Consider the following 26,709-nt stretch of genomic DNA (forward strand, 5'->3'; position numbering starts at 1 on the left):
AACTTCGGAGATGCATCTCCGAAACATGGCTATTTCGGGATTTTCGGTAGGGGTTCTTCCCATAGGGGAAAGAAATTGTCTAAGTTAAATTCACATCTAATACCAAACTTATTTGAACCAAACGTAATTGCTCTTAGAAGTAAGAATCATCATTACTCAGCGTTGGATTACATCACTTAATTAAAGAGTATGGATACGTGATTCATAATCGAAAGTATAAATTTTTTTTGACAATTCTTTCTAGGATACTCCAAATATTCAAATTATCATTCATCGTTGAAGATACAAGGCTAGTGGAATCAAATCTTGAAGATCCAACTACTTTTTCCATTTATTCTCTTTCTCTGTGCTTTGTTTTTGTCCTTGTGCATTTCTGTGTTTGGAACCACATCAATATTCTCTTTCTGTACTTTGTTTTTGTTCTTGTGCAGTTTGGAACCACATCAAAATGCCAAGAAACTTACGTTTATCTCAATGCTACAAATTGTAGCTTTACTATTTTCACATTAAAAGTGTGCTCGGGCACAGACATGTACAGACAACACAATTCAAGTCATATAAAAACACAAGTGATAATATCCTGCTTGTGCACATACATCCAAGTTCATTTATTACCTCACAGGCCAAGCAATGTCTAACTTCCTATTTGACAAATGCTAGTAACCACGATCATAACCAACAATAAAAAAACAATAATTGAAAGCACAAATTCCTTTATTTATTTCGGCAGTCCGGAGTTTGGGTTTCATATCATCAATAAGACAGCATTTAACAACCACAAAAGATGGCATGATCATGCTTCTTACAAGGTAATGTAATTATGCAGATGTCCCAATTTTAGAAGGGCCGTTTGATTCAGTGGGAATTCAGCCTCTGCAAATCTACCAACTGGTAAAGATCACCCCTTCGTTGCTTAGTCACGGGGAGGTTTGTCCTGAGTAATCAAATCACAACAATATTATAAATGATTAACTGATATATCACTGGCAACCACATGTTAAACACGAGCAAGATATTATAGTTTGAAGGAAAGTAAACCTTCTCTGCTCCAATATTGAATAATCAATTTCTGCTATAATGATTGCCTCCTCGTGCTCTGTAGTAGCCAGAACTTCTCCAAACTGCCACATTGATATGTTTCAGAGTTAGTTGGAGTGACTTACTGACTCTTATAGTGCATACAATATCAACTTGCGTAATCAGTAAGTACATTTAACTGGCTCTACCAAAGGAAAACAAGACATAAAGGGAATACTTACTGGACCAACAAGAGTGGAGTGACCCCAAGCCACGTAACCAGGTCCATTATCCCGAGCAGGTGAACAGGTTGCCACATATAGCTGTAGGAAATGAATTTCCGTAAGCATTCACTTGTCTTCTCAGAGCATAAAACTTTGCAATTACAATAAACTATGGTAATAATATGGAGAGAGACCCCTTAACCACAAGCCTGCTTTAATCACACTATCAACTTCACCAATCCCAACAATTCAACTGTAAAATATCATGGGAAATAATTTTTCTCAATCCCAATTCTACTATTATTTTCTCTTTGAGATGTGTGGGAGCCATGCAGTCTCTCCAACATATATGGCTCATCTATAAATACATCAGTTTGAACGGAATATTCAGAAAACAAGTAGAGTAGTGTCTGCTTTCTAAAATTTATAACACATTCATGCCAAACTCCCAAGGGGTTTTAGGTTTGATAGTTTCTTTTCTTGATTTCTTATTCAGGGTAAATAACTCCCCAATTTGAAACTACTTTTTTAAAGATCATTTATTTGGCTCACAGATCATGAACTTCACAAATTATATAAAAAAAATAACATTAGATGATATTTCGAGTTGATATACTTCAACCCCACTTAGTGGGATAAGGCTTGGTTGTTGTTGTTGTTATACTTTAACGAGAAATATGTGTGCAGAAAAAGTACACAGAAGTTTCAAAAATCAAGGGTCATTACCTGATTATCTGTAGCCCTGCATGTGAAGAAGCAAAACACGCATTAGAATTGGAATATAGATCAGTCATTTTTGTTTAATCAATATCTTCAAACACAAAATCACAAGTTTCTACTGCTGAAGATAAGGAGGAGTCAAGATCAATAAGTGGGAGCAAAACAAAGAGAAAAGTGACACCAGTATATAGTCTTGACTGTTAAGTATGATCATAAGCTTCTTACTGTTCCTACTACAAAGGTCATATTTGTCCTGAATTCCTATCGCAAATTATTGATATGGTTCAGTGAACTATCAGTCTAATTTGATTGATATAACTAAGGAAATATGACACTATGCTCTACCAGCACCGGCTGTTCTAGTTGTTGCGGCATTTCAATTTATTATCTCCATTTTCCCAAGAAGAACTTCACTTACGTAGTTTACACCGTGAAAACCTTAAAACTAGATACAGTTTTTATATTCCAATCACATGCACATTATTAAGGAACAAACAGCATTCTGGAAACCATTTTTCGTTTTATTTTTTGAAAGCAACCATATAATATAAGGATATAAAATTCAAAGAATTCAGTATAATATTGGCTTCAGGTTCTCAAATGTCCATTACGTTGTATTTGTTACCTTGATCTCTGCAATAACTCCCAATGCAATGGTCCAGTTGTCATGTTAAAAGCCCCAGGATAGCAGAGCAAGTGTGCACCTGAAGTTAAAAGCTGAATACTGTAACTCCAAAGCTAAACAACAACAACAACAACAACAACAATAACCAAGTCTTATCTCCAAAGCTAAAGAACAACAAAAATAATAAGAATGATGCAATGCAAGTTTGAAAAAGAATCAATTCAACTAGAGAGTTAATCTCAAGCAAAGTTTCCAGGCTTCACAGCTTATACAGATTATATGCATAATTGACAGATTACATATTAAAGGAAATCAATATCCTAATACCGAAGAATAATTTTAAGTTTCTTTTAGTATAACCCTAATATCAGAACTACACTGAAGTATCTGAACTAATTTCATCCCAAAGGTAAAAATATTGTTACTCCATCATGGTAAAAGAACTTTGGAGGCATGAATGAAATACCTTGCAAAACTCAAATCACTCTCAACCAACTACACACAGAACAAAATTAATTGTATCTGAGCAATATTAATGGAAAATATGTACCTCTTGCTGCATATATCATTGCTAGTTCTGGAAACCTAATGTCATAACAAATGCCTATGCCAATGCGTCCAACCTCTGTAGAAATCATCCCATCATTACAATTAGTTCACTAAAACATGGAAAAAATTCATTGCAAGAAAAAACAATAGTCATAAAGAAATAAAGATTAGACCACACTTGTGGCACATGCTAGTCAGAAAATATGTTCTCTCCTACAAACACAGTTCTTCATAAATGTTCCTTCCCAAAACTACATAAAACAAAGTCCAAATAAGTGAACATAATCATCAAAATCAACAAAGAGACATAGTTTTCAACAAAATTGTTCCTCATAGAGATATTCAATTACTAACTGCACTTAAGGTAATATCATCCGGAATAACATGACCTATGGAAGAGTGTAAGAAGCTAAACATTATGATCTAGAGGTTAATATAACAGTACAAGGATAATGATAACAGCTTTTGTTTTCATTTCTTCATTGTTATGCAGCCATTCAATATGAGTATCATTTTCGGTAGTTTGAATATACATTACTCATTTTTACATGATTTCAAACACCGTGACACAACAAAAGAGTGCATCTATACAGAAACATGTAGAACTGGGTAATATATGGCTAACTTTGTGTTGAAAAAACATGTTAGACCTGTATCAACGATTGTTGGAGTCTCCCCGGCAGTGAGAGTCAATGATTCAATAAAGGTAATCTTCCCAGGGATGTCAATATCAAAAAGATGTATCTGTAGTGAAACCACCCACACATCAGAAATTACATAATAAAGAAGAAAATACTAATACTGATTCAATTATGACTCACAATCCAAATTTTGTCCGGGTATGATGAAATTTAAACTTTACTAATAAGAAGCTAGCATATAAGCTAAAACAATCAAGCAACAGTCAATTTGATCTCTTTGGGTTGTTGGTTTAAGCTATGTATGGATTGTTGGTATAAGATGGAATAGAGTGGAGTATGCGGAATGATATAAATCAGTTTTTTTTTTTCAAACTAACTATCCTATTCCATTCCACTCCATGCAACCCTACACCACCAATCCAAACACACAATGTGTAAGGCGAGATCACGTCCTTGAAAGTATCCAAATTACAAAAACTTATTTAGGTGTCATTAATTTTATGGAACAAATAGACTAACAAAAGACACACTTGAGGACCAGACTAACTAATGAAATACACATTTGAAGACCCAACTTACAAACAAAAGATACATTTATGTGTTTGTAATTTGGATACATTCACATAGTATTGTGACATTGCCTCACATATTTAAAAACCAAAATATATGCGTACTCTAAAATCAATCTGATTAGGGGTGGCAAAACAGACCCGACCCATCGGACATTGCCCATTTTACCCATATTATTTCGAGAAATTTTTTTGCTATTTTTAAACTTTAGGGATGCAAGGCCTGTATGCCTGCCCCATCCACCCTCATTTTTTCTAGGCGCGTCATGGTTTTATGTCCGCACCCTCAACTATCACCTCCTTTTTTTGAGGTTTTTGTGAAGCGGGCCTAAACGGGTTTGCCACCCCTATACTTGACATTTGGCTAATGAATTATTAAGGCAAACAGAAGAACAACAAAATTCTCTTCAGCACTTTGATTTCCATGAAACACAAAACACAAACACTACCTTCCGGTGCTTGGCCAAGAGTTTCCCATCAGTTCCAAAAACGCAGCAAGTATTATACACGCGATCTCCCGAACGTTCAGGAATAGAACCACCAACAATAGTAATTTTCAGCAACCGCGCCAGTTCCGACAACATAGCAGTAGAAGGAGAAGCATCACCGCCCGCGTCAATATCCTCAGCATAAACAGGAAAACTCTCATTCGCATAAGGACTATTCCAAATCTCCTAACAAATCCCCAATTCCAAACACCAATTAAATTCAAAGCAATCAAAATTCAAAATCAGGATCACTGAAACAAGCAGCTTACAGGTAAGAGAACAAGTTTCGCCCCCTTTGCAGCAGCGTCTTGGATAGCCGTCCTTGCGTGAGCGATGTTTCGGTTTTTATCGGAGGTTACTGAGAGTTGACAGAGACCAATGTTGAATTTGGTGAGAGGGGGAGTTGGCATGGGAATTGCGGGTGGGGAACGTGCTAGTTCGGAATTGATGGATGGTGGTATAGAAGAAGCCATGATTGGAGAGGAAGAGTGGATTTCGCGGTTGAGATTGGGAGGGAGAAAGGGGAGAGTGTTGGAGAGAAAGGGATTGGAGATTCGAGTTCGAGTGTGGGTGAAGTTGATAGATTTCAATGCTGATAGTGATGACGATGTTGCGAATGCTTTCATTTTATTTTTTCACTTTATTGTGTTTTAGATAGATATTAAGCCTTGGTTTTAATTCATTGAATTTAGACTTCCTGGTCAGCTCATCGGAAGCCAACACACCGGTGGGAATTGGGGTGAGGCACGTCCACTTTTACTTTTGTATTATAATACTAATGTTTGGGAAGAAAAATTACATTTAAGTATAAACAAACAAATGAATGTTTCTTTTGCCACTCTTTTAGTTTATAAGAAGTCCTCCAAAAGTTTCAAAATGTTCTATCTTTAGAATTGCGTTTTTTCTTTATAAATATTTTGTATTTAGACCAACAATAAGGTAAAAAGCATCATAAATAATACTAATATTTTAGTCAATAGGAGTTTAAAATTTTAGAAAAAACAACACAAATTAGAAACATTGCCAATCAGCATGTGGACAATCGAATGGAATAGCATTAGGGGTGTTCCAAACCGAATCGATCCATTAGAAAACCGCAAAACTAAAGTAAATCATAAAAAAATCATAAATGGTTTGGATGTATTTGGATTATTCTTTAACAAAATTACACGATTCAGTTCAGTTTGCGATTTATATTTTATAAACCGAACCAAATCACATCATGTTACAACCCAAACTTCACTTAACCCACATCCAACCCAAAGTCCAACCTATTATGTCTTAGCCTTGCAATTACGACCGATTTTTTCTTCCTCACACTTATGGTTTCAATTTAAGTCTTCTCAAATCTCTCTTAGCAGTATCGCGCATTCGTCTCATCTTCTTTTTCAAGTGCTTCTTGCATCTTTTTCTATAGTCTCTCATCTCTTATGTTCTTTCTTTTTCCTCTTATTAATTTTATTATATTGTTCTCTCTTCTAATTATGTTTTTAATGCACCTCTTCTTCTATAATCTTTTCTCTCTTATGCTCTTTCTTTTGTATCTTCTCTAATATTTCATCTCTGTCTTTTCTATTTTATCATAGTGTTTTTTATATTATTTTATGCTAATATTTTATGTTTTTTATTCCACTTTTATCTAATCTTATTTTTTAATTTTAAATGGAAAGTTGAGTCAAAATATGATGAAATTTGTTGTTATTTGATAACTCAGAAATAACTAAATACAAAGTTATGTTGTCATCTATATGTGAATGTATGACTCAATATTTTTTTGTAAAAAATCGAACCAACCCAAACTGCATTTGTTTGGTTTGATTTTATTCGATTTTATTTATAAAAGTCAACCGAACCAAATCGAACAACACACTATTTTCTATTGCAGTTCAGATGACTTTTTACGTCAAAACCGCTCAAACCGCACCACAAACACCCCTAACTAACATGTCCACAAGGTTGTAAAATTCAAGCTCTTTAAATTAACCTAGAATGAATCAACAATGGTTTGGTTTAAAGTCTCCCCGATGGGAGCATAAACTACTAGAAGGATTTGTACGAAGTGTTCATCGCCCACTTCACTGTCTGGAAGAGACAACTCACAATAATGGTCGTACTCTGTGGGATAACTCATGTGAAAAGGAAACCTTACGCGAATACATTGACCGCTTTACCAAAGTGGTAGTGATCATAGAAGCACAGATGACATATTGAAGTGTTGGATTTTCGAAATGGGCTTGAGGTCGGACTATGTGTTCTAAGAGAAGTTAGGGCTCAAGCAAACCCGTACCTAAAAGATTTTTTGACCAATGCGTTGTTGGACAGGTAACTCCAAGCACAAGAGGGAGGTAAGTTATGGTATCAAAATTTGTGGTTAATATAGAAGTTTTAATACTTAAGTAGCAAATTGTGTTAGTATTTTTTTTAATATCAGAATAAAAAGCAGTAAAGTAAATAGCAATAATTAAAATATAAGAGTTAGAGAGATGGCACTAGAGAATTATTCAAGTTCGGCCGAATTAGAGAAACCTTGAATTCTTGTATGAAATGAAGAGAGGATGTGCCTCCTTTATATAGGAGAGGAATTGGCTCATAAAGGAAACAATCAACGGGTCAATTAACTCACCTAATCAATTAGGTTTTAAGTCTAATCGACTAGGTACACAAATAATCGATTATTTGTGCCCAATGTGAAAAGTTTGGATACAGAGTCTTTACCAATCATCAAGACATTGTCATAATCGATTTTTCTTCAACTAATCGATTAGTCTTAGGATCTAATTAATTAGGTAGTTCAAAAATTTCTTCTAATAAACCTGGTAGTCTCCTAATCAATTTGGTTAAGGTTTAAAAACATTTTTAGATGTTTTGTTAGGTAAAAGGAGGTTTTAAAAAATGTTTTAAGTGTGTGTGTGTGTTTGAGAGTTATCTTAGTATCTTAGGAGTTACTCTCTCACTTTCACAATATTTTGGTCAATCAGACAGACACGATTAGATGAGCTTTCACACTTCCTCTCTTTCACAACTCTGAGGCGTTCAAGTTCCTTTTCCAAATACATCGATATATAAGAACTTCAATGGAACCTTTATTCTCCTACTTGATGAGGCTTAAGATGTCTTCAGGTTAATCACCATCGTCAATGAGTTGGAAATATATTACCACCGACTTAAGAAATCATTAGTGTCGTTGTCATCAAAACACTAGGAAGGTTGTTAGTATGATCATCAACTTTATATTTGCAAGCACATAGATCCACTTTCTCTCCCATTTTGATGATGACAACACACCTCTCAGAGAGGTGGTGAAAGAAAAATAGATAGATAAATTTTGAAGTGGTTAAACTCCCCCTCACATGAATAGAGTATACTCTACTATCACTAAGAGTATATTTTCCCTTTTTATCGTAATAAAAAATCAGGAAACAAGAATAGGACATAGATCATAAAAAATCATATAAATTAAGGGAAGAATAAGAAGGAGAAAACTCACATAAGCATATTAATCCAAGCATTATTTATTTATGATTCCTAGTTCAATTGTTATGAAAAAAAACTTTCTTTAGGAAAGGAAGAGGTTTTGTAAAAATATACGTGAGTTGGTTAAATGAGGTCACAAACTCAAGTATGAAATTCTCTTTTTCAATATGGTGCCTAACCCTCAATGTGCTTAGCCTGTTAGTGAAGAATCAGGTTTTTAGTAAGGTTTATAATGTTAGTGTTGTCACATCTTATTGGGACAACTCCAAGATTAACACTGTAATCACTAAGTTGTTCTTTCGTCCAAAAAATCAAGGAGCCATAACTACCCACAACAATGTATTCTGCCTCAGTTATGGATAACGCGGAACTTGCTTATTTCTTGTTATCCCAAGAGACAAGTGAGTTACCAAGTAAGTGACATGTACCACTGATAATTTTTTTATCTAATCTGCACCCACCAAAATCATAATCAATGTACCAAACTCAGCCACAATCTGCTCCCTTGGGGTACCATAGACATTGTAATGACTTTGACCTTGTTTTGCTTCTTGATAATTTTCTTTTAGATTTGTATTTTCTAAGATACTTGCATAATCAATCAACATTTGCTTCTGTTGTTAAGGAAGGTTAGTCTCATCGAGCATCGTCCTTGCAAGCTTTTCTATAGATCTATTTTTCTTCTCCACTAGCCATTTTGTCGGGGGAGTTCGTGATGCCAACCTGAAATCTTCAAAAATCTTCAGAAAATGTTAGTAAAAAAAATGATCCTCTTCACACAGATCTCACGCCTAGGTTGGAAAGTTAATCCAAACAACAATCGTAGAAGCTAGAGGTTGAAAGTGAAGAAAAATTTCAGTTGCAAACTCAAAACAAAACTAAAAATTATTTTTGAAAGTTTAAGAAAAAAGTATGTTGTGTGTTCTAAATCATAGAATATTATGAGGGAGATTCAGAAAAATGATTTATATATGTGATGGAGATAAGGTACAAAAATGAGAGAAAACACCTATTTGATTCAAGTCTAACAAATGGTATGAGTCAAGTCAAACGAATGAATGGTTTGAATCAAGCATGAAAAAACAAAAACAAAAAAACTGCTCCAATGATTTGAATGAAACTTTTTATTACTTGGGTTACCTATATTCATGATATGAATCAAGATTATAGAACAAAAATCCAAAATTTGCAACCACAATTTGATTCGAGTCAAGCCTTTTTAATGATTGAATTCAAAACCTCTATGATTCGGGTCATTCTTTAGTAAGATTTGAATCAAACTCACAGAAGCAAAATCCTGTTTTTCATAATCATATTTGATTCGAGTCAGACTATATTGTGATTCGAATCAAACACACAAAAGCAAATTTTGATTTTTCATAATCAATTTGATTCGAGTGAGCCAATTCTATTATTCAAATCACACTTCCAAAAATTCAAAATTTTACAAAAATGAAGTGTTGATTTGAATCGAGACTTGGTACGATTTCAACCATGCTTCCATGTATTTCTTGATCTAAACCTCTGACTAATCGATTAGAAAAAATTCCGTTGACCCTTAAATAAGTTTAAATAAATTTTTTGGAGGACTTTTGTTTTAGCAAAAGTATCTGAAGTTGATGAGAGTTGATAAGTGCATAGCTTACTTGAAAATCATACATGTTTCTAAGCACAATGTTAGAATACAAAGTAATCATAAATCTTCTGATTCGTGCACATAATAATGATTGTCCTAAATAGATGAAACTAACTTAATTTGAATTGTTATGTGTACTAGTAAAGGAAAGTGAGCATTCTTGAAGTATCAAAGCACAATGAACAACAGAGCAAATCAAGAAAATTAACAAAAAATTTCTAATCGAAGAAACATCAGATTATAAAAAAAATTAACCGAAGAAACTTCTGATTAACGATTACAAAGCTGTTTATCATTTCCTAGCGCTAGAAAGCTCATTCGCAAAATTGAGAAAACCTTCTATTGACGAGTGAGGGTTTATATGGACTATTATAGATAGAGATCAGTAGCATCAAAAGAGATTCATTTAGTTATTTTGACACCAATTTTCATATAAAGAAACATGGGTGCATACTGAGAGTTTGACAGAGGGAGTAATTGCAAGCGGTTTGAGATAGATACACACGCAAGTTCGAAGGATAGTTCTTGATGATATTTCATCTCATATGTTTATTTGTAAAGCTACCATGACAATGAATAACTACATTCTTTTTTGTTAGAGTTAAACGTAATTAAGTGTATTATGATGAATTACTCTTGATCTCGGTATTACATATATTTTAGTTATTCATGCGTTTTTAATACTTATTATATATTGAAAACTTCATCTATTTATTATAAGATCAATTGAACACAAGACACATTATTGTTATTTTATAAAATTGTGTTTGCTATTACAGTGAGTGATTGGCTCTTTTTTTCCCTCTTTTTTGAAGGGACTGCTTTAGATTGATTGGTGATGGTGACTGGTGATACTAAATTTAGATGTAAGGAGAACTCTGTGCCGGCCATAACTTAGCCTCTTGGTATTTGTCTTATTAGAAAATGTTAAAAGCATATAGACACATTTAAATTTGATCCAGTTTCCAATTTCTTGTTGAAACGGCTTAAGGAATACTATTATACAAACTTTGGATCCACTTTCCAGTTTCATATCCTAGGAGGAAATGTCTGCATCTGATCAAACACTTGTTTGTGTGAAACATGTCAAACAAGACATAATTCATGAATGGGATGAGAGCATGCCATTACCAGGAGACATCATTGAAGGATTCTCAACAGAAAATATCGATGTTGCCGATGAATCCTTTTTGCCTCCAAAGACTAGTTTAGAGTTCAGTTCACAGCTTGGTAAGATCAACAATTGCGTCGAGTCCATATGGATTAAGGTTAGAAGAGGTGATAGTTTGCTGAAACTTCAGACCTGTATTGTTCAACAGAAAGTTTCTGTTCTTAGAAAGAAGTACACTGTACAAGCCATAACAGATCGTAGACATATCGCGGATTTAGCCGATCTAACATTAAAGCAGTGCATTGAACTGCAAGGTATAAAAATCTAACAGTTATGATTAACTGATATTAACTGATAGTATAAAAACTTTTTACCTCGGCAATAAAACATTCTAAAGACATGCTATTTTTTTTCTTTCCATTTTTGCAGAAATGACAAGGAGATTAGTGAATATGAAGGACAAAGGATTCCGCAGAGACGCGATGAAATATGATTGGAAGATGAAAGTAAAAACCTATCTGCCTCATCAAAATTCCTCAGTTGTAAGTTCCATTCTATTCATGCCACTTGTCAGTGAGCACTGCATCGATACCGTTACGGCTAGGTGCATGGCCTGGTTTAGTGCAGCAATTTCCTCAGGGGTCCCTCTTGTTTTTGTCAATATCCAAACCGAACTGATACCACCTAAGGTAGTATGTATATTTTTTCTTCGAGTTTCTTATAGTACATACATGCATTAATGATGAAGCATCGAACCAAAACTGCATTTAATCCTTATTGTATAACACAGGAAAATACCATTTCTAACCAACAAATCCATTACACTACTCAACTAATTCATGGTATAAGGTTATGGTTTCTACCTGGACTAAACGAAATTGCGATAGAATTGGTCCCTCAACGAAACGAAGCACGCTTTGGAATGGAAATCAAGCGAACTGAAGAGGTACATAATTGGATTCTTCTTTAGTAACTTCTAAACAACTAAGCTTTATAAAATGTTGCTTACGAAATACACATGCATTATTATGCAGGGCTTTGTGTGCATCTATTCAGTGACGAAGGACACATCAGCAGATCGCGGTGGGTTAAGAGAGCTCCATGAAGAGGCAACCGCGAATGGCTTCCTGCTCGTGATCTCTCGGTTGGATGATAAGAGCACAATACCTACAAGTGTTTGTTCTGGTGGTCTTGTACATTGTTGTGACCATGCTGAAATCAAGGACCTTCTCATTTCCGCAATAGATCAATATGCGTCGATTCAACTTCATGTCATGGCTTGGCCAAACCAAACTCGTCCGTCTCCAAATCATTCGGTTGGATTTACTGCTCTCTTACCACCGGAAAGATCATTCACTACTCATCCCTATGATTAAGAGTTCTTTCCACCATTTCGGTCCTTCCTTAGAGTACAAGTTAACAACTTAGACGACATCATTAGCCTTCTCACATGATATCAAGGGAGTCATTTTCGAAAACATGTATACGCTTACTACAATTATGGAATACTTTTGTTGCTAGAGTTTGAGGGAGTCTAAGAACAAAATACATATAGTAACATCTTCATAAGGTTCTTTATGGAAAAAGATGTTTTGGGATGAGTTTCATTTGCTGATAACTTTCAATTTTTAATTTAACACGAGTTATTGAATTTATTCACCGAGTTGTTATTGAGTTTTCTATAATGTTAAAAATCCTAATTCATAAGTGACAAAACCTATAATCTTAACAAAATTCCTAATTCATTAGCAATTTTAGAATCAAAGTTAAGTATTAACAAGAGTTCTTAAATGGTTTTAAGTATTTATATTTATTCATAGAGTACAAACATATGGATTCTTACTTCAAGTATTAAAAGGACGAGCTTCAATTCTAAACTAAAAATCATAAATCATTCTAATGGCGGCATTCTAATAGCGGCCAAGCGATAGAAATCATTAAGAATAAAAGATGAGAGGATAACTCAAGTAAATTCTGATTAGAACATGGATAATAAGTTGAAATGCACAAGGCCCGTGGAAATTAATAGATTGTGATGGAATTCGTGTTCCCTTAATACAACTAATACAATATGATGTATGAACGATTAAGTGATTAGGGTTCTTGTATAGAAAGTATGTAGGTTCATAGAGTAAGGATTCAATAATTGTATACCTTTGCGCAACAATATTTATATACGTATACTATTAGATGTTTAGTTAGGGATGAGTGAGAATAAAGGATACACCTTAGCTAAGTGAGTTCTCCATTTAACGAAATATATATTTATTTTTTTTGGAACAAGAGAGGGTCTAAGCCTAAAAGAAAAAGAGACTACAAAGCACTACCCCTTGGGGTGTATAAACCTAGATAATCATCCTCCAACATTTGAATCAAAATGTCAGGAGGTTTATCAGAAACGCGATATTGAGAATATGCACATCCACTATTTGCAAGAGCATTCGCGCATCTATTAGTTTTCCTGAAATTGTGAACAACGATAACAGTTTCAAACTCATGAATCAAATGACAAATATCGTGAAACACCGCCCTACACTCCACCTTGATGATATTACTCTGGTTGATAGCATTTAACGAAATTATTTTAACAGGCAACAAAATTCACTATATGAGTATTAGGGATATTCGAAACGCATTCTAGAGACAATCAAGGGGAGAGGAGAACCATTCTAGAAAAGAACGATTGTTTTTGTCATTACATAACGATAAACACCTCCAAGATAAAAATTTGATAGAATTAAGACATTCCTCGAAGCTAAACACCTTATCCGTAAATAGAATATCGTTACAGAAAAGTCATAAATTTCAAGAAATGGCTAGTCATATCAGCCCCACGACGTTGCGAAAGGGAGCCTTCACGGTGTTAAAATGCAGAAGAGAGTGAGAAGATTTAAAGGCAGAGGAACCTTATCGCCCATCCAGTTCGCAACGTCTTTCCAGATGCAGGAAGAGATGAAACAGGAATTAAATAAATGGGATACATATTCGTCTTCGGAAAAACAAAAAACACAACACTTATTTGAGTTCAAATCAATAACTCCTCTCTTTGATAGTTGATTCCGCGTGGGCAGTCTGTTAATGATAAGACGCCATCCAAAAATGAGAATTCTTAAAGGAGCCTTTAAGTCCCATAAGAAAGCGAGCGTCGATCTGATTTTGGCGGTCCAGAAGAAGAGAGAATCAGCCTTAGAGATAAGATTGTAGCAGGACTTCACAGAGAAGATACCTTCGGAGGTTGCAGCCCAAGAAAACTCATCATTACTAGACTGAGAAGAATAACCAGCAGTAACCAAGTTGAAAAATTCATTCGCGATAAGTTGATTATCGGCCTCCAATCGCGCCCCATGGTGTCAGCCATAATTCAAAGAGGTTGTCTAGCGAGGATGAAAATTTCCTCCTTTAGTCAGCTCTTTGCCGCTCCATGATGTCAGCCACAATTCCAAGAGGTTGTCTAGCGAAGATGAAAATTCTCGGGAAAGCGTCCCTCAACAATTGTGATCCCAACCAGCGGCTGTACCCGAAGGAAGTATACCTTCCATTGAGAATCCTACAAGAAATGTTACTAGAAAAAGAGTTAAAATTGTTAGTGCAAGAGAACATTTTCTGATGGGTTCTTATATGAATATGTGGATGAATAGAGAATATATGAATAGAATAGGAAAAGAATTCTGTAATTGTATTATTATGGATGATCAATTACAGAGAAATAGTGGCAATGAAGATAACAAACTGATAGTTATTAACTATCAGCCCTTAAGCACACAGTGCTTCCCTCACCAAGATGGTGATATGTAATCCTAATAGAATCCCTAGATACCCTCTTCGCTCTATTCCTTCCCTATTTTATAGACACAACCTTAGCTGATTATTTTCTCTCTCTCTCTCTTCCCTAATTTATCGTAACAATATAATTATAATAACAAACTCCTATAATTATAATAATAGACTCCCATAATTATAGTAACTAACTCCTATAATTATTCCCTCTATTCCTTTATTCCTTTGCCACGTCTTCTAGTATAAACCCTCCATACTTTTGGCTTAGGCCCAAAGTCAAGCCCAACTTCTTCATCTAAGTCTCTATCAACACCTCGGTCCTTCACAACAGCCTTGTCCTCAAGGCTAAAATTTGGAAACTGCCCCTTCAGATAAGCATTGTCTTCCCATGTGATATCATCAACATGTTTGTTCTTCCACTGAATTAAACTTTAAGGAATAGAAACACCTCTCAGCACATTAATTCTGGAGCCTAACACCTTTTCTGGATAAAAGTCATCATCAGGTGCCACCTCTAACTCTGTAGGTAGTGCTCCTTGAGCCTGATAGTCACCTATAGCCTTTTTTTTAGCAATGAAACATGAAAAACTGGATGGATTCTGGAAGTGTCAGGTAATTGCAACTTGTAAGCCACAGCTCCCACCTTGTCCACAATTTTGAAAGGACCGTAATAACGAGCAGCTAGCTTTTGATTAATCCTCTTGATCACTGACTGCTGTCTGTGAGGTCTAAGCTTCAAAAACACCCATTCACCGACATCAAATTGCACATCTCTTCTCTTTGTATCTGCATACTTCTTCATTTGTTGTTGAGCACGCAACAAGTGACTTTTAAGCTGATTCAAAGCCTCGTCCCTTTCACTTAATTCCAAAGCCACAGCAGCTACCTTTGTTTCGTTGCTTAAAAATCTTAACAAGCTGGGAGGTGGTCTTCCATACACCACTTCAAAAGGTGTCTTCCCAATAGAAACATGAAAAGTAGTGTTATACCAATATTCTGCCCAGGGAAGCCAGTGAGACCAGGACTTTGGCTGTTCTGATGCAAAACACCTTAGATAACTCTCCAAACATCTATTTAACACCTCGGTTTGCCCATCAGTTTCTGGATGGTAGGCAGAGCTCATCTTCAATTTTGTACCTTGTAGCTTGAACAATTCCATCCAAAAATGACTTACAAACAAAGGGTCTCTAACACTGATAATAGAAGCAGGAACACCATGGAGCCTGACAATCTCCTTCACAAATAACTCTGCTATGGACTTTGCAGTGTAGGGGTGTTTTAGAAGGATAAAGTGACTGTACTTAGATAGTCTGTCCACTACCACAAGTACAGCTGCATAACCCTTAGATTTTGGAAGGCCGGTGATAAAATCTAGGGACAAATCCTCCCAAATCGCATTGGGTATAGGAAGGGGCTGTAGGAGACCACCTGGGGCAGTAGCTGCATACTTTTGTCTCTGGCATATGTCACAAGCTCTCACGAAATCTCTGACCCGCCTTTGCATTCCCACCCAATATAAATTCTCATCCAACCTTCTATAGGTCCTGAGGTACCCAGAATGACCTCCTGTGGGAGTGCTGTGAAATTCTTGCAACAACAATGGGGTACCCCTTTTACATTTTTGGGTTCAGGCCAGTCCACTATACATCTAATCTTCTCAGGATCTACTGATACCCCTGCGCCAGAAATTATGTGTCCTAAGTAATCAATTTGTTGACATCCGAACTTGCAGTTAGATTTATTAGCAACAAAACAATTGGACAGTAAAACAGTCAGCACTTGCTTCAGATGGTTCTCATGCTCAGACATATTCTTACTATACACTAGGATATTGTCAAAGAAAACTAATACGAATTTCCTCAAAAATGGTCTGAAAATGTCGTTCATAGTGGCCTGAAATGTGGCTGGGGCGTTCATCAACCCAAATGGCATTACTAAATATTCATAATGTCCATTATGAGTTCTAAATGCGGTCTTGTGGATGTCCTCATCTGCTACTCTAATTTGATGATAACCAGATTTTAAATCAATTTTAGAAAAAATTGTTGCGCCAAATAACTCATCAAGCAGTTCTTCTACTATGGGAATGGGGTACTTATCTGGTATTGTAGCCTTGTTGAGAACTCTATAGTCCACACACATCCTCCAACTTCCATCTTTCTTCTTAACCAAGATAACAGGACTTGAAAAAGCGCTCATACTAGGATGAATCACACCGGCTTCTAGTAATTCAGACACTTGCCTTCAATCTCTTCTTTTTGATGATAAGGGTACCTATATGGCCTCACATTAACAGGGTTATGATCTGAGAACAGTTTGATTTGATGCACTTGAGACCTCTTGGGAGGAAGGCTTATGTATTCTTGGAATATGCTCGGAAATTGACTCAACATAGTTTTCAACTCTTGATTTTTTTTCTGCACCATCTAACTTCTTTTCACCTTTTGACCAACTCCACACTTCACCCCTTCTCTCATGTCTATCTTCCAAGAAATTGTTGAGGAAGCCTTGCTGTTCTGTTTTTCCTGCCTGCCCCTGTAACAATACTATCTCACCTTTATGCCAAAATTGCATAGAGAGAGCCTTCCAATCCATCACCACCTTCCCTAGAGTGCTCAGCCATGAAACCCCCAGCACTACATCCAACCCACCTAAATCCAAAACCAAGGCATCAACCACTATCACCATTGGACCCAGATTTATACTAACTCCTTCACACACCCCTTGAGAAAACACCCTATGTCCATCCCCCAACTTAATGCTCTTTGCAGCCATTGGAGTGACTTGCAAGCCTAAAGCAGCAGTGATTTTAGGAGAAATAAAATTGTGGCTAGCTCCACTATCCACTAAAACAACCACATCAACATCCCCCAATTTACCTTCAATTTTCATAGTTCGATACTCACCCATGTTTCCCAACACCCCAATGAACTTACACTCTGCTTCCTCTTCGCTTTCAGAATTTTGAGCCTCCATGGATATGATCTCGCCTTCCTCGTTTAAACTCTCGCCGTCTCCCAAAATCAAAACCCTTATTGATCTTTCAGGGCATTTGTGAAGAGTAGGATGATACTTCCCGCCACACTTGAAACATAACCCTTTAGCTCTTCTCTCCTCCATCTCATCACTATGCACGCGTCGAACCCCTTTCCATTGCTCAGAAAAGTTAGAACGACCATTTTCCATTTTCTTTCCGGTTGAACGCAATGATGAAGAGGAATTTTGCGTGGAACCTACCGAACCCGTTTTCCGAGTCGGGTTGGACCAACCCGTATTAGTTGATCGGGTCAAATCTTTAGGGTTAGAATTTAACCCATTATGATATTTGGGTGAGGATCCAGCCCAATCCCTTCGACCCCCAAAATCACCAACGGCCTTCTTTTTCCCATAATATCGCTCCCCATCATCATCTTCTTCCTTCAGTTCACCTTCAACATCTCTAGCCATCCTCATCATCTGCATCCTAGTGATAGGATTCAATGTTCGAACTCGCCTTCTGATATGTGGTTTTAAACCACTCATGAAATAACCCAAATATTGTTCCTCAGGTAATCGACCCACTTGCGACGATAGAAGCTCAAAAGCTTCCACAAACTCCTCCACGCCCCCGGTTTGACGTAACGTGGACAATTCTTCAAACGGGTTTTCTAAGCGTCGACCGCCATAGCGCGCGATTAAGGCCTTCTTCAATTTTTCCCAAGAGAGATCATCCTCTGTTTCAAGCAGTAAATTGAACCAATGTATTGTTGAACCCTCCATGCTCAAACGTGACAGCTTAACCCGCATCTCATCCGGGGTATTCTGCACATCAAAATAGATCTCTGCGCGCGTAATCCACGCAACTGGATCATCACCTTCGAAGACTGGCAGCTTCACTTTCTTCCCAGCAAGACGTGATTCATTGCAAGACGATACTTCAATAGACGGCTCATTCTCCGGGGTTGTCTTCTGTTTGCCCAGTTGCTTGCTCATCTCACCGATCACAAGGCTTTGAGTCTGCATTTGTTCGATCAAGGACTGTAACGTCGTCTTTACCTCACTCATTTGTTCCTCCAGTGCGTCAATTCTGTCTCCCATTTTTGGTTTCCGTGGCATCTAACGCTTGCTTGCAGAAGCGGTGTGGGTTTCGAATCCGGTAGGTCGGACCAATTGATGGGTTCTTATATGAATATATGGATGAATAGAGAATATATGAATAGAATAGGAAAAGAATTCTGTAATTGTATTATTATGGATGATCAATTACAGAGAAATAGTGGCAATGAAGATAACAAACTGATAGTTATTAACTATCAGCCCTTAAGCACACAGTGCTTCCCTCACCAAGATGGTGATATGTAATCCTAATAGAATCCCTAGATACCCTCTTCGCTTTATTCCTTCCCTATTTTATAGACACAAACTTAGCTGATTATTTTCTCTCTCTCTCTTCCCTAATTTATCGTAACAATATAATTATAATAACAAACTCCTATAATTATAATAATCGACTCCCATAATTATAGTAACTAACTCCTATAATTATTCCCTCTATTCCTTTATTCCTTTGCCACGTCTTCTAGTATAAACCCTCCATACTTTTGGCTTAGGCCCAAAGTCAAGCCCAACTTCTTCATCTAAGTCTCTATCATTTTCGCTTCTGGATTTTCGTATCGATGTCGTAGTAAACTAGTCCAAAGAGCCTTTCAATCCCTTAAAATCCTCCACTTCCATTTCATCAGAAGGTATTTGTTGAACAACGAGATCTTTTTGATACCGAGACCTCCATTGATTACAGGACTGCATACGGTATCCCAGCTGACCCAATGTATTGTGCGTTTGTTAGTGGTACACCTACAAAGAAAGTTGCTTTCGATTCTTCTAATCTATTTTAACATCTGAGTAGTAGCTTTGTAGAAAGACAGTGAATTGACCGGCATAGAGTTCAGCACTGCGTTAATCATCACGACGCGGCCACCTATAGAGAGTTGTTTTCTTTTCCACGAAGTGAGTTTGTTATGAAGCTTATTCACCGAGTCTTTCCATATTGAGGCTTTCCTTGGGCTGTCGCCTATCATAATGCCAAGGAATTTGAAGGGGAATCATTCGATACTACTTGACAGAAAAGACGAGGCGTAAGTTAAGCTCCAATTGCTCATATTAATCCTGTAAATGTTGCTTTTCTGGAAGTTAACACGCAGCCCATACATTAACTCAAAGCCCCTGAAGATCGCTTTAAGACACCAAAGATTATTGTTATCACCATTTCCAATAATGACTGTGTCATCAGCGAACTGAAGGATATCTAATTTAACATCATCGTTGACAAAGAACCCAGAATAATCACTGATTTCCGTTCCTCTTTTCACCATTCTAGCTAATCCCTCTGGCCATAATAAAGAGAAAGGGAGATAAGGGATTTCCCTGTCTAAGCCCCTTTTCCACAGAGAAATCCTTCGCAATGCCACCATTAATCATAACCGATACGGAGATGGTGAAAACACAAGCCTCCATCCACTTGAGCCATTTGTCTCCGAATCCCATTTTACGCAGAATGTATCTTAAATAACTCCAACTAACTCTGTCAAACGCTTTTTCGAAATCAATCTTCAAAGCTAAGCATTTTCTCTTCTCTCTTTTAGCCATGTCTATTATTTTGTTCACCATTAAAGCTTCGTTATAGATGTTCCTTCCTACAATAAAGGCTGACTTCTCGATAGAAACAAGCTTCCCGATCACTTACTTTAGTCTTGAAGCAAAGAGTTTTGACAAAACCTTTTGTAGGAAGCCCACAAGACATATTGGGCGATATTCAGAGAGAAACTGAGGATTGTTAACTTTCGAGATAAACGCAAGAAAAGAAGTTGTGCGACCTTTTATCAATTTGGCCCTAGCATGGAAGTTGTTAACGAAAATCGCAACATCTCCTTTGATGAATTCCCAACATTACTGTAAGAACTCGAAGGAAAAACCGTCCGGATCCGCGCTCTTGTTTCCATCACAACTCCAAGCTGCATCCTTGATTTCACTAAAATAAAAAGGTATCTCCAACATAGCTTTGTCCTGATCGTTAAGGCAACTATAGGGAAGAAGTTCTGGAACCGGTCTTGATAAGTTTATTTCCGTGAAGAATTTCTCAAAGTGATTCTTTATAGTCAGTTTAATACCTTCAACATCTTCCACAATGTCGTGAGGAGTATCAATAAAGTTAATGAAATTACGTCTATGTCAAGCTTTCATAGCATTGTGAAAGAAATTTGAACTACAGTCACCCTCCTTCAACCACGACTGCCTAGACTTCTGCCTAGACTTCTGCCTCAAGAAGCTCTCCTTGATGTCTAAATTCAACATATCTTTAATAGCCTTTTCTCTATCTGATGCCAGGACGCTAATATTACCGCCGTGATTGTCGGCTAACAGCTTGTCAAGAGTGTTCAAGACTGATATGCAATGCTTCACTTTCAGATAAATCCAACCAAAGACTTCTCTGTTCCAATTCCTAAGGCATAATTTGAGAGCTTTCATTTTTTCGCTCAGTATGAAATCCCATCTCCCGAAAACCTCGCAATTCTGCCAAACCGTCTTCGAAAACGATAAGAAATCAGAATGTTTTATGAAACTGAAGGGTTTAGGACCCCAGTCTGGGCTACTGCACTTTAACATATGATAGCATCTAATAATTTTCACTATTAACATATGTCATTATTCTATTATTCATAACAACTTTCACTATTAATTAATATATTAGTTGAGTCAAAGAGAGCTAGACTTTAATAACATGGTAAATCAAATTTTTTATTTTTGTGCATCTCAAAAAAAATTTACCTCAAAATCAAAGAAATTGTAAAAAAAAACATTAAAAAAAAACTACATTCCTAAGTTATGTATGTTTGATTTAAAATATAAATTAAATATATATAAATTACTTAATAATTTGATTTAATTAATTTGAAAATATCAGTATATACATATAATTTATAGTATATAAAATTTGTAAAACCTAATTTTTATTTTGTAATTGATTTAAGTAATAACAAAATATTTATTAAATATTATTATGGTATTTTTTTTATAAATTAAGTATCTTCGAATCAAATTTATCACGCATATATCTCAAGTTACAAAAATATTTATTTAAATCCACTAAAAACGTGTAAAACAATCTTGCAATTCCTGGTCTAGGGTCTTGACTCCGCCACTGTATACAATGCATTTTCTCATGAATATGATCATGCACGAAAAAATAATCAATGATCAAGAAAATATTGTTAGATTTTCAACCATTTGAATACATGATGCAACCAGCTTCAAGTAAGGATTAACCGGGAACCCCAAAATGATTCCCTCTTAAAAAAACAGAATCTTAAGATGAATGTTCAATTTATATTGGTGAGAGAAAAATTATGTTTCAATTCATTTATTTTCACTTTTTTAATCTATAAGTTAAAAAACTATGGATCTTTATTGATTACTTAATTATGTCATTTATACCTTCTTTTATACATGTGATTGATAGTTAATTATCAGCATGACAAAATATATATAGATGATTTATATTCTTCATTGTTTTTATTATTCTTACTTAATTTATTTCATCTTCCTTTTTAATTTTATTGATGTTGATTAATTATGACTTATTTATTTTTATTATTCAATGATTTATATTCTTATAATTTTATTTATTTTTGTTAATTATTAATTTTTTTGTAGGTACCTCTCAAGCATTACAAAATGTAGTTTTTTTTTATAATTTTATTGAAAAATTATATTAGAGGAGAGGATGTGATAGAAGATAAATTTGTGTTTCTTTTATTTTTTTATTTTATTCTCATATTTCTTTTACTATTCTTAATTTCATCTTATTATCTAATGTTATATAATTTTACTTTTAATTTAGAAACATCACAAGATGCATGAAGATGGTTTATATTCTTTGTTATTTTTTATTATTCTTAAAAATTTAATTGAAATTACATTAACAGTAAAGATACTTTACATTGTCAATAAATTGTGATAAAAGACGGATCCATAAATTTTTTATATAGTGAAGCCAATATTTATAAGTTTAGAGAATTATTTTCAAAAATCTAATGAATTATAACTAAATATTTATTTTTCTACCCTTTTTTTCAATAAACAAACTAATATAATTAATAAATAATAATTAATTGCCTATACCAATACATATAATTAATAATGCATATGTAGTGGGGGCACCAGCCCACTCCATGCATAACATGAGTTCGTCTCTGATCGTAACCATCCAATCTTGAATTATATTTGATTTTAATTTTAACTATATTTAAAATAATAATTATGAATAATTATTTACTTTTATTTTAATTATATTATTAAATTTAAAATAATGAATATAAATGGTTGTGATGAATTGATTGTAAATTTATAAAATGCATAACAATTAACAATTAGTTTCTTTCTTTTTATGATTATTATTATCATTATTTTTGAAATTATAATAATTATTAATAATAAATAATTCGATAGACTATTTGTATTTGGTGCATAGCTCTGTATGCACGGATACATGGCTAGTTTGAAATTAATAATAATAATAATAATAACAACGGACAACTTCTCTACCCATCTCAAAAAATTGGGTAGTGTATCTTCCACCAATCACATTACATCATTTAGTTTTATCTTATTTAATTAATTATTAAATAATATACTTTTTGGTTGTTTCTAAGATAAAATGAAGGTAACTTTACCCAACTTTTTGAGTTGGGTAGTTAAGAATTCACCATAATAATAATACAAAATTTTATAAATAATTATTTGATAAAATAGTGATAAGGTAAACCGCTGGAGATCTATGTATTGGCACACCATTGGTCAATTTTAATGTTAATTCCCCATTAGTCCATTAGCCTAATTTTTTTTGTCATCTTAATTTATCTCTTATTTTACTAAGGCATTATGCGTCATCACTGTACAATTCATGTTTTTTGTCAATTTTTTATTATTTTAAATTCTTTGTTTCACCTAAACCTTATCTCAACCACCTTTCTTCACCCCAAAATTGATCAAATAGGTTTATTTTCCAACTTGTACCATGTGATAGCATGTTTTCACCCTATTTCTGACCATATACAATCATGCGTCAGGTTGATGTGCATAAGGTATATCCTTATGTACGGTGCATAAGTCTCGTACGAGTAATATTTAAATGGTTCTGAGTAACATTTTAGTTAAAAACGAGTAATAATATCATAATCCATGAATAATATATGCATTATTTATACACATCTATTAATTATGAGTAATTATTAATTGTGAGTAATGAGTACACTATTCCGAGTAATATTTACACCATTCTGAGTAATATCGAGTTTTAACTATTTTGAGTAATATATTAATTGTTCTGTATAATATTTATACTATTTTGAGTAGTCTGTATATTATTTTGAGTAATAAATATAATACTTTGAGTAATATAAACAATATTTGAGTATTTATGTACCGTGCATAAGGATATACCTTATAAGGATATACCTTATGCACATCAACACATCCCTACAATTATAATTTGTTTATTAGAAAAAAATATGCTATCAAACTTATTTTACCATGATAGAGAAATCACTATTTATATTTAATTAAAAAAGATTAAGCATAAAAAAATAAGATAGATATATAATATATAAATTATTGCATCCACTAGATAATTTACCTAAAAAATTAAAATACTTCTAAATAATAAAAAAGCAATCATGGTTCAGGTTTGATATGATCATTGGCCGCTGAAGAAAGCTTTTCAACTATGGTGTTTTCAAATGAAATAACTTTTAATACCACTGAACCCGAAGCTATCAGAGGGGAAATCACATTCCCCCCAAAAACATTTTCTTCCAAGATCGATAAAGAAATTGCTAATTTGGCTTCACTCTCTAGTTTGGGCGCTAGTATAATTATCCCAGATATAGAGAGAATATTAAACGTTCCATGAAGAGTTGTAATTCCTCCATTTGATTGAAGAAACCTGGCTTTCTCCACCACTCCATTTCCAGTAACGATGCTAATGGCCCTCTTTTGACGCTTAGAAAAATCAAGTAAACGTTTCAATATGTCAACTCCATCGTTGATCTTAATTGTGTGAAATTTGAATGTGTTACAGTTGTCACCTGTTAATACGCCAAGTATCTTTGGCTTGTTCTTGGATCCTATAGGACGCCCACGGAGGCGCCTACCGGCAGTGAGAACATGTGTTTGTTTTTTTAAGAGTGGCCTTAGGGAAAGATGGAATTCAGGCATTCTCTCACCATCACGAACACAAGTTATCTCTCGTTTCATACTCATCATCACTTGTTTGTTTATATTTGCATTGGCTTGTGGCCTTTAAATACTGGTGGTGATGGACCTAAGATGATTATTTTATTTTTATTTTTTGACTTTAGTTTTTTTTAAATAAAAAATTATTCAATGTTCCATCAATATAAAATGACCAAACTTAAAAACGTGTTTCGTTACCTTCTTTATATTTATACCACCCACGAGATTTATTCCCTTAAACCATCATTGTTACTTAGTGCATTATATTTACTTACTCTTTTTGACCATTGCATTTCACTCCTTTAAACAAGCAAACTATATATATATATATATATATATATATATATATATATATATATATATATATATATATATATATATATATATATATATATATATATATATATATATATATATATATATATATATATATATATATATATATATATATATGACTTAATTAATTTTTTAAATAAATTTTTTCATTAAAAAAAGACTTATAAAACAATAAAAAAAAAATCAAAGAGATATAAATATTACCCCAAAAAAGAAAAAAAATAATAATTAAAAGACATTTCATATGAAGGAGTTTTGCTAACCCTTAAGCAAGTATTATATAATTGAACTTCCTTTTACATATTTTATTCTCTAGCCCTATTATTCGCCTTTGTAAAAGGCATTTCACCTGACGTAGAATAATTTTGTAAATATCTAATATGTAATATTCTACCAATATGAGTCTAGAATCCTATTATTAAGATATTAGAGTTTTATTACTTAGTACATACTAAAGTTGGTAATGACATTTAAAATTGTATACATTACAAATACTACATCTAAAAAGTATACAACATATATGTCTACAAGAAATTCACAACAAAATAAGATTAGGTTTAATCTTCATGCCATATGATCACTCACGTCTCTAATCCAGACCTTTTAGTGAATCCTTCAAATTCTACAGTGTACCTACAAAACAATAATATAGCTGGGGTGAGATTACTAAATATCAGCGAGTTCTCCTTTCTTATGGGTTCGCTCGGCTCTACATGTTATACTAGTCTTATACATTTGGATCGGGACCATTACCATCCCACACTTGACTGAAAATAATAAGTCACATATCCCATGCACAATAGTGATATTACAGCACTATACCCGTTTGATAGCACTAACACAGAGGTATGACTCTGAGGCCATGTCCTCAAGTGAGGTATACAATGTCGTAAAATGATATCCACCTGTATCCTATAGCCACGACAGTCAGATAACTGAACATGTCTCCTCTGAGGCCACCTCTTCTCAAGTTCTACCAATCCAACTCCTTAGGAATACTAAATCAGAAGGTGGTCCTACTTTTTGTATGTTAAATGGATGTGATCGTCCAGCACGGGTTATGTCTGTGTACCTTTAATTGATGAGTGATACATGTAAAACCCTTCTAAACCTAATGATTATTTTAATAAATAATTGCACGTAAATCACCATATTGGTGTCACATCTTCATATAAACATCATAATAACCGTTCCTGCTCCGTAACACGGGTTCTCAAATAACTAAATTCAACATTCTTTAAATGATACCAACATATGATTTTCAAACTTCACA

The 26,709-nt window shown here is 34.5% G+C and overlaps 4 protein-coding genes across 4 annotated transcripts; 2 read left to right on the forward strand and 2 right to left on the reverse strand.

Moving 5' to 3' along the window:
* Positions 1 to 695: 695 nt before the first annotated feature.
* On the reverse strand, positions 696 to 5,549 carry LOC131660758 (omega-amidase, chloroplastic-like). The gene is made up of 9 exons (XM_058930069.1): positions 5,103 to 5,549; positions 4,795 to 5,019; positions 3,786 to 3,879; positions 3,137 to 3,211; positions 2,587 to 2,665; positions 1,968 to 1,983; positions 1,260 to 1,340; positions 1,039 to 1,121; positions 696 to 934 (listed from the first exon to the last, which is right to left on the reverse strand). The coding sequence occupies exons 1-9, from the start codon at positions 5,457 to 5,459 to the stop codon at positions 856 to 858; spliced, it is 1,089 nt and encodes a 362-aa protein (XP_058786052.1). The 5' UTR covers positions 5,460 to 5,549; the 3' UTR covers positions 696 to 855.
* Positions 5,550 to 10,989: 5,440 nt separating this feature from the next.
* On the forward strand, positions 10,990 to 12,024 carry LOC131657760 (uncharacterized). The gene is made up of 3 exons (XM_058927122.1): positions 10,990 to 11,368; positions 11,484 to 11,743; positions 11,845 to 12,024. The coding sequence occupies exons 1-3, from the start codon at positions 10,990 to 10,992 to the stop codon at positions 12,022 to 12,024; spliced, it is 819 nt and encodes a 272-aa protein (XP_058783105.1).
* A 28-nt stretch (positions 12,025 to 12,052) lies between these two features.
* Positions 12,053 to 12,643, forward strand: LOC131655240 (uncharacterized). The gene has a single exon (XM_058925131.1). It carries the CDS (start codon positions 12,053 to 12,055, stop codon positions 12,428 to 12,430), a length of 378 nt encoding a protein of 125 aa, XP_058781114.1. The 3' UTR covers positions 12,431 to 12,643.
* Positions 12,644 to 24,539: 11,896 nt separating this feature from the next.
* Positions 24,540 to 25,127, reverse strand: LOC131657761 (AT-hook motif nuclear-localized protein 29-like). Its single transcript, XM_058927123.1, has one exon. It carries the CDS (start codon positions 25,125 to 25,127, stop codon positions 24,540 to 24,542), a length of 588 nt encoding a protein of 195 aa, XP_058783106.1.
* Positions 25,128 to 26,709: the final 1,582 nt, after the last annotated feature.

This window comes from Vicia villosa, linkage group LG3, assembly GCF_029867415.1.
Source record: "Vicia villosa cultivar HV-30 ecotype Madison, WI linkage group LG3, Vvil1.0, whole genome shotgun sequence".
Taxonomy (NCBI): Eukaryota; Viridiplantae; Streptophyta; class Magnoliopsida; order Fabales; family Fabaceae; genus Vicia; species Vicia villosa.

What these genes read in the sequence shown, in the direction of transcription:
- LOC131660758 (XM_058930069.1), bottom strand. Translation starts at nt 5,459, where the DNA reads ATGAAAGCATTCGCAACATCGTCATCACTATCAGCATTGAAATCTATC. An exon ending in AATGATATATGCAGCAAGAG is followed by an intron (nt 2,666 to 3,136) that starts GTACATATTTTC and finishes TTTTAACTTCAG; the next exon opens with GTGCACACTTGCTCTGCTAT. An exon ending in TCAATATTGGAGCAGAGAAG is followed by an intron (nt 935 to 1,038) that starts GTTTACTTTCCT and finishes TTGATTACTCAG; the next exon opens with GACAAACCTCCCCGTGACTA.
- LOC131657761 (XM_058927123.1), bottom strand. Translation starts at nt 25,127, where the DNA reads ATGAGTATGAAACGAGAGATAACTTGTGTTCGTGATGGTGAGAGAATG.
- LOC131655240 (XM_058925131.1), top strand. Translation starts at nt 12,053, where the DNA reads ATGTTGCTTACGAAATACACATGCATTATTATGCAGGGCTTTGTGTGC.
- LOC131657760 (XM_058927122.1), top strand. Translation starts at nt 10,990, where the DNA reads ATGTCTGCATCTGATCAAACACTTGTTTGTGTGAAACATGTCAAACAA. An exon ending in GCAGTGCATTGAACTGCAAG is followed by an intron (nt 11,369 to 11,483) that starts GTATAAAAATCT and finishes CCATTTTTGCAG; the next exon opens with AAATGACAAGGAGATTAGTG. An exon ending in CCGAACTGATACCACCTAAG is followed by an intron (nt 11,744 to 11,844) that starts GTAGTATGTATA and finishes TGTATAACACAG; the next exon opens with GAAAATACCATTTCTAACCA.